This window comes from Agelaius tricolor, unplaced genomic scaffold (assembly GCF_023055355.1).
Source record: "Agelaius tricolor isolate 1412-34295 unplaced genomic scaffold, bAgeTri1.0.p SCAF_30, whole genome shotgun sequence".
Classification (NCBI taxonomy): Eukaryota; Metazoa; Chordata; class Aves; order Passeriformes; family Icteridae; genus Agelaius; species Agelaius tricolor.
The window spans coordinates 5,891,124-5,907,294 of NW_027269290.1; the positions used below are offsets into that span (position 1 = coordinate 5,891,124).

Here is a 16,171-nt window from a genome sequence, read left to right on the forward strand (position 1 = left end):
GAGGCTGGGGGAAAGGAGGGAAAGAAGCCATTCCCCATTCCCCCCGTTAGCCCTGGCTGACTGCAAAGCACCTGGGTGCAGAATCAGCCGCAGGAAATTCATGTGACATTCAAACTCCACATTTGGAATTTCAAATTTCAAACTCTGGGACATTTCTCTCCCTCCAGCCAGGGAGGAAGAGGAGCCAGGTGGGTCAACCTCACCACAGGCTTGGGGGTACAGGAGGGTGACAAAACCAATGCCACCAGCCAGGTGAGAGCAGCAGCGGCCTTTGGCACCAGGAGAGGTGGTGCCCCCCGGTGCCCCTGTGCCCAGCACTGACTGGGCAGTGCCATTCTGGTGTTTCACAGAGCAGAGGTTGTGCTCTGGGCTCAGGCACTTCCCCAAAAGCACCCCGAGATTGCTGTCATATTAATTTTGTAACAAAAACATGGGGAGGTGTTTCCGCTTGAGGCAAGAGCGAGAACTCAGCACTTCCCCCCCAGCTGTGTCACTGCCAGGCAGGAGAGGCCAGGGGCACCCAGGCTGGCACAGCACACGCTGGGCAGCCCCCAGTGATGCCCCTTCCCCGGGCCTGAGCGTGGCCATGGAGCTGAGAGCCCTGTTCCTGCTGCCACTCTGCTTCCCAGGTAGGAGAAGGGCTCGGGGCGTCCCTGGGGACAGGGAGAACCCTCCCCACCTCCTTCCTGCTGCCCTGGGAGCTCCTCACACGTCAGCACCAGGCTCTGAGCTGGGCAGTGGGTGGCAGGGAAGGGCAGCCCCAGCTCCCTGGCTGTAGGAGCATCAGGGGGGTAGCACGGTCAGGATGGATGGAGATGAGAGATCTCTGAGGCCAGGGCTTGGAACTTGGGGTTTATTGCAAAGGGCCAAGTGCAGGGGCCTTTTGGAGCTTGGGGTTTATTGCAAAGGGCCAAGTGCAGGGCCCTGTTGGAGCTTGGGGTTTATTGCAAAGGGCCAAGTGCAGGGCCCTGCTGGGAGCTGCCAGGCACAGCTCAGAGCAGGCCCCAAAGAGGGAGAGGTAAAGAGAGAGAAGGCAGGAGCGTGGTAAAGAGAGAATGGGAGAGTAAAAGAGAGGATCAGAGGGTGAGGTTCCCGTTCCAATACAATAAATCTTCTTCTGGGCGTGGAACTTGGGGTTTATTGCAAAGGGCCAAGTGCAGGGCCCTGTTGGGAGCTGCCAAGCACAGCTCAGAGCAGGACTGAGAGAAGAGAGGGATAGAGAGGATGAGAGGGTAAGAGAGTAAAAAGGCAAGAGAGCCAAAGCATAAGAGAGTAAAAAGAGTAAGAGAGTAAGAGAGGCAAGAGCTAAAAAGGCAAAGTTCCTGTTCCAATACAATAAATCTTCTTCTGTGTTGAATATTCTAATTCTCACTAACCAATCTAGTACAAGATACAAATCCTACAGCATTTACAAACAGCCTATAAGAATCATTACATTATCACACTATGTTACATTTTAAACCCTAAAAACTCCTCTTTGGGCCCCTTCTGCCAAGCTGGCAGGGTCTGCTCTGACCCTTGGGCCTGTCTGCAAGCAGAGGGTGTTGTTCCATCAAAAGGGGATCACCTTCAGTGGCCACACCATTGTTTTCCAGTTGTTCAGTAACTGAGGGATCTCAAAGCTTGCTTTCATTTCAATCTCGCTCATAGTTTCCATAGTCTCAAAATCTTTTGCCAGACAATCATATTGATAAAGCTTTCCTGTTTCATCTTCCCCAACACCTGGCTCCTCCAGGTTTCCAGGATGGTCCATGCTGGGAGCACAGAGCCTCTCCCAGCCAAGCCTTTCCCACCACTCTGTCCCTGCCCAGCTCCTCTAGGGCAGCCCTGGGTCAGGGCAGTGATGGTGCTCACAGGGGTCTGAGGATGAGGGAGGAGATGAGGATCTGACTCCACGTTTCAGAAGGCTGATTTATTATTTTTTGATATATATTATATTAAAACTATACGAAAAGAATAGAAGAAAGGATTTCATCAGAAGGCTGGCAAGCAAAGGAAAAGAAATGGAATGATAATAAAATCTTGTGACTGACCAGAGAGTCCGAGCCGGCTGGGCTGTGATTGGCCATTAATTAGAAACAACCACATGAGCCCAATCCCAGATGCACCTGTTGCATCCCACAGCAGCAGATAACCATTGGTTACATTTTGTTCCTAAGGCCTCTCAGCTGCTCAGGAGGAAAAATCCTAAGGAAAGGATTTTTCATAAAAGATGTCTGTGACACAGGGCCGTGTCCAGGGCAGTGCCAGTCCCTCAGCAGAGGGCACAGAGAGCACCCAGAGCCAGCACAGCCTCACAGCCCTGGCAAGGCTGGGCATGTGGCAGGGGAGAGCTGCTTCCCTGCCCTGCCTGCTTCCCTCTGCTCCTCCCCACCATCCCACACAGAGCCCCTGGCCCTGGGGTGCTGTGGGCAGGGGATGGTCCCCGTTGGCCTGCAGGGACGAGGGGACAGCTGCAGCCACTGTGCCACACGTGGCCAGCACCTCAAGCATGAGATTTAATCCCCAGCTCAAATCTCAACGCTGCCCTTCCCATTTCCAAGCAGGTGAATTCAGCATGGGGAAGGGATTTGGGGTTCTGGAGTCCTCCCAGCCACCAGGGTCCATGGGGGAAGGTTGGAGGCAGAGTTTCCCTGTGTGCCCTGAGGGTTGTGGGCAGCTCTGCACCTTCACAGAAAGGGTGATGGGGAAGGGAAAGGGCTGCCCAGGGAGCTGGTGGAGTCACCACCCCTGCAGGTGTTCAAGAGCAGACTGGATGTGGCACTGAGTGCCATGGTCTGGGTGGCAGGGTGGTGTTAGGACATGGGTTGGGCTCGGTGATCTCAAAGGTCTTTTCCAGCCCTGTTGATTCTGCGATTCTGTCGTGCTGCAATTCTGTGGTTCTGTGATCAGCTCCCCTCTCCCTCACCACATCTGATCCTTCCAGGTCTCCAAGGCCAAGCCCCAGAAGCCCAGAGAGGATGGGAAGGGGACACTCTGCACATCCAGTGTCCTTATGCAAAGTGGACTACTGGCCAGCAGACAAAATACTGGTGCCTCTCCCTGGGAAACAGAGGATGTAAAGAACTCCTCCGTGTATACTCATATGAAGAAACCAAACAAGCCCAGGATGGGAGAATTAAAATGAAGGATAACAAAGCTAATAAGACTGTTTCTGTCACCATAACTGGCCTCAAGGCAGAGGACTCGGGCACATATTTCTGTGCTGCTTACTACAGCTACAGCTATGAAAAGCTAAAGACAATCTCACTGATTGTTTTCAGGGGTGAGTACCTGCGCCCCACCCAAAGCCAAGCCTTGTCAGGAAGCAACATCACTCCTTCCCCTGCTCTGCCCCCCTCTCCTCCACAGCTGAGCAGCTTCCCCTGATCCCCCCAGCCTCGCTCCCTGCTTTCCCTCCCGCACAGGGAGAGAAGGAGCCCCACAGCCCTGCCTGGTCCTGCTGGCTCCCACCTCCTGAGGGAGTTGCCCCAGGGCATGATGTGTCCCCGGTGCCCCTGTGCCCAGCACTGACTGGGCAGTGCCATTTTGGTGTTTCACAGAGCTGCTCCAGTGGGAGCTGGACACCCTGACAGTGCAGTGCCCGGAGGGCAGCGATGCCTGGTGCCGAGGACAGACTGACTGCGAAGTCGTGGTGAGCGGACAAACATTTTCAAATCAGAGAAAAATGAAATCCCTGCAAGACAGAGCATCCATGGAGCATAATGCTCGAGGGGCTCTTGTCACCATGAGGAACCTGCAGATCCGGGACTCTGGTGTGTACTGGTGTGCACTGGACTCCAGGCGCACTCGGAAAATGGAGGTCGTGCTCTCTGTGTTCAGGAGTGAGTACCTGCCATGCTCTCTATGAGTACCTGCCATGTTCTCTGTGTTCAGGAGTGAGTACCTGCCATGTTCTCTATGAGTACCTGCCATGCTCTCTATGAGTACCTGCCATGTTCTCTGTGTCCCTGTGAGTACCTGCCATGTTCTCTATGAGTTCCTGCCATGTTCTCTATGAGTACTTGCCATGTTCTGTGTCCCTGTGAGTACCTGCCATGTTCTCTATGAGTACCTGCCATGCTCTCTATGAGTACCTGCCATGTTCTCTGTGTCCCTGTGAGTACCTGCCATGTTCTCTATGAGTTCCTGCCATGTTCTCTATGAGTACTTGCCATGTTCTGTGTCCCTGTGAGTACCTGCCATGTTCTCTATGAGTACCTGCCATGCTCTCTATGAGTACCTGCCATGTTCTCTGTGTCCCTGTGAGTACCTGCCATGTTCTCTATGAGTTCCTGCCATGTTCTCTATGAGTACTTGCCATGTTCTGTGTCCCTGTGAGTTCCTGCCATGTTCTCTGTGTCTCTGTGAGTACCTGCCATGTTCTCTGTGTCCAAGAGTGAGTACCTGCCGTGTTCTCTGTTTTCCAGGGACCCAGAGGTATTGCAGTGCTGGGGAGGGGGTGCTGCTGTGGGATCCCCCTTTGGGGGCTCAGCACACATCCTGGGTGTTTTGCAGGGACCCAGAGGCTCACAGCCAAGGAGTCAGGCAACATCACTGTCAAGTGTCACTACAAGATCGCAGACTACAGCACTGTCACCAAAGCCTGGTGCAAAAGGGAAGAGGGCAAAACGTGCAACGTGCTGGTCACCACCAGTCCAGAGTCCCCAGCAGCCAACAGCACAGCTCAGGATGGTGTCAGGATCCAGGATGACACCCAGCAGGGCATTGTGACCATTACCATGGAGCAGCTGCAGGTGCAGGACTCGGGTGTGTACTGGTGTGCGCTCCAGGATGGCTCCGGGCTGCTCCGCATGGAGGAGATCACACTCAACATTTCCAAGGGTGAGTATTGGTATTTTTACCAATCTAGCTGGACAGGACGTGCCTGAGCTTGTCTGGCCTTGCTGCTGAACCAAACAGTGGCCACTGTGGTGTTTCACCCCACAGACACTTTTGGCTGCCTGGGTGTGTGGTGTTTCACCCCACAGACACTTTTGGCTGGCTGGGTGCTGCAGCTGGGCACTGCAGACAAGTCCAGGCCTGCAGGAGCTCTGGTGGTGCTGGGATGGAGCTTCCCCCCATAACAGGGTCTGATCCTCAGGTTTCCCTCTGTGGAGAAGCTTTAAGGGGATGGTGAAGGAAAGGAGTCGGCTCTGATGGAGGGTTTGGATCAGTTCTTTAGAGTGACTTTATAGCCCCTTTAGAGTGATTCATCCTTTGGCTTTCAAAGACCTTCCCTTGGGTTGTCAAGGGAACAACTTTAGACTGGGATTTTACAGATCTGTGACTTGTGGGTTCTCTTTCAGACGATGTTTTAATGGTAAGAGAAGGCAGTGAGGGCCCTGGTCATGGCAGGGCAGCACCAGGCAGCACCATGGCTCCTGCAGCACCAAGAACAAGCAGTGCAGATGATGAGAGGGGACATTGGGATGCTCTGGACAAGCTCAGGGGATCAAGGCCGTGGGAATGCAGGGGCAGAGCAGCCCCACAGTGACCATTCCTCTCCTCATGTCTGTCCTTGCAGCGTTGCGTCGAGGAGGTTTTCCAGACTCTGAAAACCAAGAAACTCTTTTGGGTGACAGGTAAGGCCTAAATGAATCTCTGAGCCTGAGCCACTCACAGGTTACTCATGTTGTACACCTGGGGCAGGCAGGCCCTGGGCACTCTGCCTCCTGCCTTAGAGGAATTGGATATGACAGGATCCTCACCAAAGGTGGCCTCTCCTCCTCCAGCTGCCCTAACCCTAATTCCAAAGAGGCAGATTGGTAAAATCGTGCCAGAGCCTTCTGCAGATGCCTCTCTGCTTCTTTCTCTTCTCTCTTCTGCACTTCACATGAACAGAATCCCCAAATTCTGCCCCTCAGCCTCGACTTTGCTCCCTCCTGTCTGAGTACTTAGCAATGGGATTGTTAAACAATTTAACAATTTCAGTCCCTGGCTGCTCTTATTCCATTCACCAGTTAAATGTGAAGGATTTTTCTCCCTTTGTACATCTGCTGTCATCAGTGCTACAGCAGCACCTAAGAGCAGAACCATCCCTGCTCCAGAGAGCCTGGAATTGTGCTTGGAGCTCTGAACAGGGGCTTGTTTCTAAAGCCTGGAGAATGGTTTAGGAAAAGCTCAGGAGGTACAGCCAAGTAGAAAAATCAAGAATCAGGAACCAGGGAATGTCCCCAGTGCCTCTTTTTTCTGAATCAGCAGGGACTTGCCCAGGCTCACAGAGGGAGGACCCTGCAGGATCTCTCTTGCAGGAGAACCAGACCCTCCTTCCAACAGAGCACATAAAACCTGTCTCTGTCCCTCTTTTGTTCCCTGTTTGGTGATGGGCTGTTGAACCATCCCACCCTGGTGACTGCCTTCCTCTCCTCCAGCTGCAGTGGGAACACCTTCCTCATCCTGTCCGTGGTGCTGCTCTTCCTGCTGCTCCTGGCCCTGCTCACCTCCACAGCCCTGGCTGTCAGGTACTACAGGCTGCTCCTGAGAACAGGTACGTGGGGCTGGGAGTGTCCCAGGTGAGCTCAGAGCCCTGGCAAGGTCAGTGTCTGGGTTTGGAAAGCCAGGCAGGAGCCTCCCCTGAAATGGAGAATGTGAACCCTCCCCACCCCTCCCAGTTGCTATAAATTTTAAATTAAGGGGCTCTCAGGCAGAAATATGGGAGCAGGAAATAACGGTTCTTTAATAGGGAAAGGAAAAAAAATAAAAGGATAAAATAAATAGTGCAGTACACTAGAACAGCACTGACAGAGTCAGAACCCAGCCTGACACCCTGTGGGTCAGGGTGTGGGCAGCAGAACCATTGGAATTGTGGCTCAGCCCTCCTGCAGTGCCAGGGCTGGTTCTGCTGGAGCAGGGATCCTGGAGAAAGGTGCAGTCTCTGCCTCTGAAGATCCAGGGGCAGAGGCAGCTGCTGTTCCTCTGGGCAATCCAGTGCAGAAGCCGTGCTGGTGTTCCAGAATCTCCAGATTATATCCAGGTAGGAATGCTTGGCTGGTGTTCCAGAATCTCCAGATTATATCCAGGTAGGAATGCTTGGCTCCTCCCCCTGGGCTCACATCTCCCAATGGGATGCTGTAGCTCTTATCAGCCATGCAGGGACATTCAATGGCTGTTATCAGCACAAGTCCCCTCCCGAGGGAGGAGTGATTGTGGTCACTCAAAGAGAGAGAGATAAAGCAAACTGCCCACTTGACAAAGGTTACCTGCCCTACAGATGGCAACTGAAAACATCCTGCATTGCAATCTTCAGCAGTCAGGTTGAAGGTCTCAAGGCAGGCTCCTCCCTGCCTCCCCTCTGGATGAATCAAACCCGGGTTCCTCCAGAGGTGCAAACACCTTAGAGGAGCAGTAAAGAGAGCAAAAAGTGTTCCCCAGGCCCAGGGCAGAGGCACATCCCATCACTGGGCCCTCCCAAACCTCCTCAGGCAGAGCTTTTCATGGATTTCTCCACATCTAAACCCTCTGATTTTGCCTCATTCTCTAAAGGTATCAGAGAAGCAGAGGACACCAGTGACAGAGCAGAGGGCACAGCACAGGTAAGGAAAATGAAACATTTCCCACGTGGTGCCAAAACCCCTGACCAGCAACCTGGGAGGAACTGTCAGACCTGGTGAGGAGCTTGGAGCTCAGTTTGGTTATAAACAGGAGGGAAATGGTATTTAATGGCAGCAGAGAGAGGAATATTCATAGCTGGAGAGAAATCAATGCAAGGAAACTCCAGCAGGAGCAAACCCAGTGGAGCAAATTCTGGTAACCCCTGAGAAGAGACTCAAGGAGTAGCAAGCAGGATCAGAGCACGTGGCTCCACCTGTATCCAGGAGAGGTGGGGAACAAAAGAGTTCTCTGTCCCTCCACCTCTGTCACAAGCAGAGGTAAAATTGGACACAGCTTCTTTCCTTGGGAAGGAAAAACAGAGGTAAAATTTGGCACAGCTTCTCCTTTGCTTGGGAAGGAAACCAGAGGTAAAATTTGGCACAGCCTCTCCTTTCCTTGGGAAGGAAAATCAGAGAAAACCAGAGGTAAAATTTGGCACAGCCTCTCCTTTCCTTGGGAAGGAAAACCAGAGAAAACCAGAGGTAAAATTTGGCACAGCTTCTCCTTCACTTGGGAAGGAAAACCAGAGAAAACCAGAGGTAAAATTTGGCACAGCCTCTCCTTTCCTCGGGAAGGAAAACCAGAGGTAAAATTGGCCACAGCTTCTCCCTTTCCTTGTGGGAAAATCTCCTTCTCCTGGCAGCAGCTGTGCCCTGGCACTGACTCATGCCAACAAGAGTTTTCCCTTTCTTTTCCCAGCCTGGCAGCACTGGGAGGAGGGAGAGTTCTCAGGATGGCAGCAAAGGGCCAGCATACATCAACCTGGATGTGCAATCCCATGCCAGCCCTGAGGATCCTCTTTACTGCAACGTGGAGCCAAGCCAGGCTCCCAGGAACCCCCAGCACGTGGAATACGCCATCATTGCCTTCAACCAGTCCCCAAGGACCGGCAGGGAATGAAGCACAGAGTCCCCAGCAAGCCAGGAATGGGAGGAAGGAACTGGAATACACAGTGGGAATGAGGGCAGGAGGTGTGTGGAGGGACAAGCTGAGTTTTGCTCTGTGTGTGTGTGGTGTTTCCTGAGCATTTTCAGCCCTCCCTCCTGCTTGAGGAAGCAGAGGTTTTGCCACACTTGTGGCAGATTGCCTCAGGTCAGGCAGAGCTGTGGGGGAATTGCCAGGATGATCTCTTGTACATCTGCTTTTCCAATTCCATTAAAGTGCAGAAGCTTGGAGAGGCAGGTGTGAAAAGGAGCAGCGTGGGCATGGCTGGGTGGGATATCCTGGTACAAATCCTGCCCCAGTCCCAAGAATTCAGCTCCTGTGGCCAAGCAAACTCATTTCCAGTGCTGCAGGGATCAAACCTTGCTGTGGCTGGGTTCGTTTTCATGGAAGGGGCTGGGGATGTGAGTGCTGGATTCCAAGAAAAAGCAGAACCAGCTCCTGCACTTCCCTGTTTCTGCTGGAAACACCCCAAATGACGCATTTTATTTAACAGTCATGTGGGCAGCAACGTGAAATGAGTTTTTGGGGCTCAGTTTTTGCATTGCACAGATCCATTTTAGGTCTTCTTCTAGTCAAGCTGATAGAACTTCATAGTTTTTTAGTTTACAATTCACTTACAATTGTTGAAACGATTGTAAGAAGTGTTACTGAAAGGCTCAGCCAGCACAAAGTCCTCACAAGAGCCTATTTTTAAATTTACTTCTGTTTTATCATTACTTATGATCTCTCAGAAGCATTTGCTTGTGAGTTTTTTTTCACTAGAAATATTTCCACAAATACCACTCCTGATTTCCCTGCCCCAAGCCCTGCTGGAGGTGACAGCCCAAAGGGGCCTGACCCAGCCCTCATTCACATCCAACAGGCTCCTCTTGCCAGGCCTGCAGCAGGGGGAGGCTGGTGGAAATTTTTTTGAGATTTTTTCAGATGAGTTGACCTGACAAAAAAAAAAAAAAAAAGAAAGAAAATGGTTCTGGAAATGGTTCATTCAGGCCAACAATCCCCAAACAATTTGCTCTTCGTGCAGTTGCACTGGGTCAAGCTGTGGAAGAGCAATAGCAAAAAAACAGTGGAGTGGAAGAGAGGCATTTTTTGGGGAAGATTCTTGAGGAGAATCCAGATTTGTGCTCACTGGAATGAGAAGGAACAAAAGCTGCAATCACTCACCTGACAGAGAATTTCTGGTCGCTGTGAGGGACCATTTTCTTAAGCACTAACTCGAGGAAAGGCACATTTAGGAATGGCCAGGCCTGCAGGTTTTGCACCACCCCAGTTTCAAAGCCAGGGTCTGTTTGTACTTTCATGGGAGATCTCCAAGTAAATAAATCAAAAACCCGCAAAAATTCAAATCCAGCAGCCCACCCCCATCAGTCTGCTGATATTCCTGAGCACTGTGGCATTGGCTGGCTCAGAATCCCCAGCAGGGATCCCCCAGCAGCTCCTCCTGTGGCTCCTGTGCCCCTGCCCTGCTCCGTGTGCTTGGATTTCACACAAGGATGCTCCATGCACAGGCTCTTCCTCCTAAAAACCCAGGGGGTGATGTCCTTGTCCTCCTTCACCCTTAGGATGCTGCCAGGAGATTCTCCCTTTCAGCTTTCCAGAAATTCCCCCCCATGCACAGCTCCTGTAAATAATTTATTGTGATTGATCTCCATCGTGCCAGCACCAGGGAGTGGATTCCCACCACCACAGGGATTTTGGGAAGGAATTTTTCCCTGTGAGGACGGGCAGGCCCTGGATCCCTGAAAGTGCCCAAGGCCAGGCTGGACAGGGCCTGGAGCAGCCTGGGATGGTGGAAGGTGTCCCTGCCATGGCAGGGATGGAGCTGGATGAGCTTTAAGGTCCCTCCAACCCAAACCACTGTGGGATTCCATGGTTCCATGAGATCCTGCTCCATGGTTCCATGAGATCCTGCTCTGCTGGGAGCAGACCCCCAGCCTGTGGCTCCAGGCCACCTCGTGCTGCTCCCTCCCGGGCTGCCTGAGCTGGGCAGTGCTGATGCCTGAATTTCCAGCCCACGAGGGCAATGCCTGTCCCTGGAGCATTGCTCAATGTGCAGGATGAAGAAGATGCCAAGTTCCTGTGCTCCTTCCTTCCGGGCCAGCAAGCAGGGGGAGAGGAGCTGCCCCTGGGCTGAGCCAGCTCCTCTCCTGCTCCTCTCCTGCTCCTCTCCTGCTCCTCTCCTGCTCCTCTCCTGCTCCTCTCGGGCTCCTCTCCTGCTCCTCTCCTGCTCCTTCTCTGCTCAGCCCCATGGAGAAGCTCCTGAACCTCACCTTGCTCCTCCTGTCAGGTAAGATCCACACGTGGTTTTGGGGTCAGGTAAAGGGGAAAGGATTGGGGCAAAGCTTTGTCTCTGTCTGAAGGCTCCATCCTCAGTTTTCCCTTTATTTACCAAAGGGTCACCCATCAAAGGGGGATCCCAGAGCTCCCAGGTTTCCTCACAGGGATCCTTCTGAGTCAGAACAGGAACCACTGATGGGAGAAGTCCCGTTTGCAACGTGAAATTGCAAAATCTTGGGTTGTTTGCATTAGCAAATGGCATTTACATAGATGCAAATGATCACAGGTGGGGTTCAGGGCGAGGGAAATGAAACCCAGTGAAGGGCACAGCTCTGAAATCCCAGACACCTGGGTTTTCCAGCTTGGAAAGGAATGAAATGAGGGGCAGGGCCCAGCTGGGGCTCTCTGCAGGGCTTTGGGGATCCCAGATCAGCACAGCAGGGAAAGGCAGCAGACTCGGGCTGTGGGAGCACAGGAACCTGTCCCAAAAACTGGGATGAGTTTGGGGAAAGCTCACTGTGCTTTGGCCAGTGGCACCCAGGAAGAGAGAAGGAGCACCAACAGTTTATCATTTGTCAGCAGAGCTGGTTGAAAAGAGAATGACAAATTTTCCAGAGGGACATCAGGGAATCTTTCAGTGATTCTGTTTGAGAGATGTTTTGCAGTGCTGTGGGAATTCTGGGGCTGGAGGGGCAGAGCTGGAGGAGGGAAAGGGAAATGGGAGAAGCAGTTCAAGAGTTTTGGAGGGATTGAACAGGACTGGACTGGATATTCCATGAGGTAAACTCTGACTGGAGCAACACATCAGGATAAAGCCCTGTAGGTGTTGGATTGCACAGATCCATTTTAGGTCTTCTTCTAGTCAAGCTGAAAGAACTTCATAGCTTTTAGTTTACAATTCACTTACAATTGTTGAAATAATTGTAAGAAGTGTTATTAAAAGGCTCAGCCAGCACAAAGTCCTCACAAGAGCCTATTTTTAAATTTACTTCTGTTTTATCATTACTTATGATCCCACAGACGCATTTGCCTGTGACTTTTTTTCACTAGAAATAGAGATTTCCACAAATACCACACTGCATGTCTCTCTGGAAGTATTAATAGCTCAGACTGTCCCCTCTGCCTGTCACAAAGAGGAATGGAAATTACAAATAAGGAACCAAGACAATTAAAAAAAAAAAGTCATGCAGACAAAGACCAGTTGTCAACATGGTTAAAATTAGTAAGGTATTAAAAGATGGGGGGGAAAAAAAAGTTAAGCTGGATTTGATAACTGGGATTCAGAAGGAACCAGTGAGCAGGGCACTGGTTTGGAGGTGTCACTGGGACAAATTCCAGAACGTTTGAGCCAAGATCTGAGCACAGTGGGTTGGTCATGGGGAAAGTGGACAGGTGACATCCTACAGGTGACAACCCTGAGGGTGACAGCCCTCAACAGGTGATAGCCCTGTGGGTGACACACAGTCCTTTAGGTGACAGCCCTACAGGTGACATTCCACAGGTGACAGCCCTATGTGTGACAGTTCCACAAGTGACAGCTCTGCAGGTGACAGCCCCACAGATGACATCCCTATGGGTGACAGCCCTACAGGTGACACTCCACAGGTGACATCCCTATGGGTGACAGCACTACAAGTGACACCCTGTGTGTGACAGTTAACAAGTGACAGCTCTACAGGTGACAGCCATACAGATCACACCCTATGGGTGACAGTTCCACAAGTGACAGCCCTACAGGTGACCTCACAAGACAATGAAAATGACGTTCAGCATCCCCACAATGAGGGGTAGACGTGGAAGAGCCTTGGCTCACCCCTCCCTGTGTCCTGCTGTCCCTCCATCCCTCTGTCCCTCCATCCCTCTGTCCCTCCATCCCTCCGTCCCTCTGTCCTTCCATCCCTCTGTCCTTCCATCCCTCTGTCCCTCCATCCCTCTGTCCCTCTGTCCCTCCATCCCTCTGTCCTTCCATCCCTCTGTCCTTCCATCCCTCTGTCCCTCCATCCCTCCGTCCTTCCATCCCTCCATCCCTCCGTCCCTCGCAGCATCCTGCGCTGCCGAGAACATCACCGTGGTGGCCGTGGAGGGTGACACCATTTCCGTCAACTGCTCGTACGACGCGCGGCAGTGGTGGCGGGAGAAGAGCTGGTGCCGGCAGCTGGGCCGGCGGCGCTGCCAGCCCGTGGTGAGCGCCCCGCCCGCCTGGCTGCCCCTGCCCAGGCCCAGCAGGGGCAGCACCTCCATCAGGGACAACGCCCGCGCCGGGCTCCTCACCGTCACCATCAGGGGCCTGCGCCGGGAGGACGCGGGGCTCTACCAGTGCCAAACGGAGTTCCTGGGCCACACCCAGAGCCTGAGGAGGGTGCAGGTGGAAGTGCTGGCAGGTACGTGATGATGGGGGGGGCCGAGTTAGGAGGGTTCCTCAAGGAATTTCAGGGGTTCCTCAAGGAATTTCAGGGGTTCCTCGAGGAATTTCAGGGGTTCCTCAAGGAATTTCAAGGGTTCCTCAAGGAATTTCAGGGGTTCCTCAAGGAATTTCGCAGGTTTCTGTTGGGATTTAATGGGTTCCTACTGGAATTTCACAGGTTCTTATTGGAATTTTACATGTCCCTGCTGGAATTTCACGGGTTCCTGTTGGAATTTCACAGGTTCCTACTTGAATTCCACAGGTTCCTAGTGAAATTTCACGGGTTCCTACTTGAATTTCACATGTTCCTACTGAAATTTCACAGGTTCCTACTTGAATTTCACATGTTCCTACTGAAATTTCATGGGTTCCTATTGGAATTTCATGGGTTCCTATCAGAATTTTATGGGTTCCTGTTGGAATTTCACAGGTTCCTACTGGAAATTCATAGGTTCCTACTGGAATTTCACAGGTTCCTATTGGAATTTAATTGGTTCCTGTTGGAATTTCACATGTTCCTACTGGAATTTCCTGGGTTCCTACTGGAATTTCACAGGTTCCTATTGGAATTTCACATGTTCCTATTGGAATTTCACAAGTTCCTACTGGAATTTCCTGGGTTCCTATCGGAATTTTATGGGTTCTTATTGGAATTTCACAGGTTCCTATTGGAATTTCATGGGTTCCTGCTGGAATTTCACATGTTCCTACTGGAATTTCACAGGTTTCTATTGGTATTGCGTGGGTGTCTGCAGCTTCCCAGGGCCCACTTGAGTCAACGTCTACTTTTGTTTCGCTCTAAGGAGGTTCTGTGTTTCACTGCCTCTCTTTATTCCTGATTTCCAGCAGTGTGGCCTCACTGTTAGAGGGTATCTGACACATCCTCATTGCTCCCAGTGCCCCTGGGTTACCTGCCCAGCTGAACATCACCCAGAAATAGCTGCAGACTAAACTGTTGTGTTTCCATCAGCAGCTGACCTGGTGACCCATGTGCCAGAGGAGCCCAGAGCTGTGCAGAGCATCTCCAGGTGAGCCCAAAACTCCTCGTGCTGAGATCTCCAATCTTCCGAGGACTAAGGCAGCATCACAAGAGATTTTTTCAGGGTTGGACCATCCTCTTCATGGTTGTGTTTCTGGTTCCCCACAGGCCCCCTCCTGACATGGATTTCACCGTTTTCTACATCCTGGCTGGATTCCTGGTGGCCAAGTTCGTGGTGGCTGTGCTGGTTGGGGCTGTTGCCCACAGCAGGAAGAACAGGGAGAGAGGGCAGAACCCAGAACTGGGTGAGTGCCACTGGCAACTATTTCCAGACTCAAACAGAACGGGACACTCGAAAATCAGTGCCTTGAGCTGTTTTATTTCAACATCAGTCTCAACACTTAACAATGGAGACACTCGATGTGAACAGCTCACTGATTTAAGCAGAATGCCAAAGAAACGTAATGTTACAACACAGCATAAAGCAAAATCTTCCCAAGTTTCAGCCAATCACACATAGAGCAAAAGCATATGGACATTACTTCTACCCAATTACATGGAGCACGCGTAGCCTTGGTTAAAACAATAGCAGCCTATTTTCTAACACAATGGCTCATTCATGTTAGCCTTCTAAAATATACATTAAGTCAATTTGTTGCAACCAAAAAGGACAAAGCACATAGGCTTATTGTTCTATTTCTCATGTCTAAGCTGCAGCCTAAAACTCTTTCTGCTATCTTAGCATTTCTCTGTCCTTGCTGGCTTTTTGGGGCCTGCTTTTTTACCATTTTCTCAAAACCCTCTACCTTTATGGATTCCAGCAGGTGAGCAGCAGGTGCTCCCAGTCCCTGCCGACCTTGGACATGATGGAATCGGCCTCTCCTGGGAGAGCTCTGCGTGAGCCGAGCCAAAGGGAATCCATGGAAAAGGCAGATCCATGGAAAAGGCCGCCTGCCATAAGAAAAGGATCACTACTAAACACAGGTCTGGAAGAATCTGTCACTCTGGAGAGGTTCCCATCTTCTTCATCACCTCTTCCCCTTGGTGTCTCACCCCCAGGCAGTTATTCCAGACCTCATTCCCAGGACCATTCCATCATGGGCTGAACTGACACCCATCAACTTCCTGTCACCTCAGGTGACAACAGATTCTGTCCTTCCAAGGTGAGGAAGAGCAGCTCCCAAAAGCTGCTTGGGACAGCGGGGATGCTTGGAGAAAACCCCTGTGGAAAGGTGTGAGGAGCTGCAGGACACCCCAGGACAGGGATGGGGTCCCCTTGCACCCCTGAGCCAGCTTCTCCTCTCTGAGGGGACTTTGTGAACATAGGATCTGTCTCTCTGTTGGTCTCCCTGTGTTTTCTCCCAGGCTCCAAACCCATGGGCACTCACGTTTCTTTTTCCCTGCAAAACTGAGTAAAATCCAGCTGATTTCTCTGGCTTGGTGTGGGTTCCTGCAGGTGACAGTCGTGTCCCAGAGCCAGGGGTGATGCTTGGGACACCCTGGAGTGTTCAGAAGGTCCAGGAGCACTCAGAGCCAGCAGGACAGGCTGGAACATCCAGAGCCAGCAGGAGCAGCAGCTCAGAGCCCAACCTCTCATTGCCCACAGAAGCAATGACTGAAATTTGCTTATTTTAATTACGCTTCTGGGTTCTCGTTTTTAGAGTAGTTCTGTGTTTTGTCCAGAAATTGACAAATTTCAATTCCCACCATTGAAATTCATGGTGGGACATCTGGCAACCTTTGTCTTTCCAAGGTCTTTCCCTCCCAACACTGTGAGGTTCTCAGTCTTAAATCAGCAACTTTTGGGGAAGAAAATCTGTGTTTGTTGCTCTCTCCTGGTCTGGACGGTGACTTGCTCTATGACTGCATCCACAGAGAGGAATTTGCCATCTGAAATAAAAACATCTCCAAGGAAATAAGAAGAAACTAATCAATAACTTACTGATTACCATCAAAACCAATGGATGTAATTTGGTAGGATTGTATTAATCAAA

General features: G+C 51.5%; 2 protein-coding genes across 4 annotated transcripts; both read left to right on the forward strand.

Annotated features, from left to right (window-relative positions):
• Positions 1–509: 509 nt before the first annotated feature.
• Positions 510–9,482, forward strand: LOC139601335 (polymeric immunoglobulin receptor-like). The gene is made up of 8 exons (XM_071450294.1): positions 510–629; positions 2,927–3,265; positions 3,543–3,824; positions 4,498–4,824; positions 5,507–5,564; positions 6,354–6,469; positions 7,465–7,514; positions 8,272–9,482. The coding sequence occupies exons 1-8, from the start codon at positions 587–589 to the stop codon at positions 8,470–8,472; spliced, it is 1,416 nt and encodes a 471-aa protein (XP_071306395.1). The 5' UTR covers positions 510–586; the 3' UTR covers positions 8,473–9,482.
• A 1,140-nt stretch (positions 9,483–10,622) lies between these two features.
• Positions 10,623–16,119, forward strand: LOC139601276 (triggering receptor expressed on myeloid cells 2-like). 3 transcript variants are annotated; one of them, XM_071450187.1, is made up of 5 exons: positions 10,623–10,804; positions 12,837–13,175; positions 14,169–14,226; positions 14,346–14,482; positions 14,999–16,119. In XM_071450187.1, the coding sequence occupies exons 1-5, from the start codon at positions 10,765–10,767 to the stop codon at positions 15,076–15,078; spliced, it is 654 nt and encodes a 217-aa protein (XP_071306288.1). In that variant the 5' UTR covers positions 10,623–10,764; the 3' UTR covers positions 15,079–16,119. The 3 variants fall into 3 exon arrangements, with proteins under 3 accessions (XP_071306288.1, XP_071306290.1, XP_071306289.1); XM_071450189.1 differs by having other exon boundaries at positions 15,002–16,119; XM_071450188.1 differs by having other exon boundaries at positions 14,172–14,226.
• Positions 16,120–16,171: the final 52 nt, after the last annotated feature.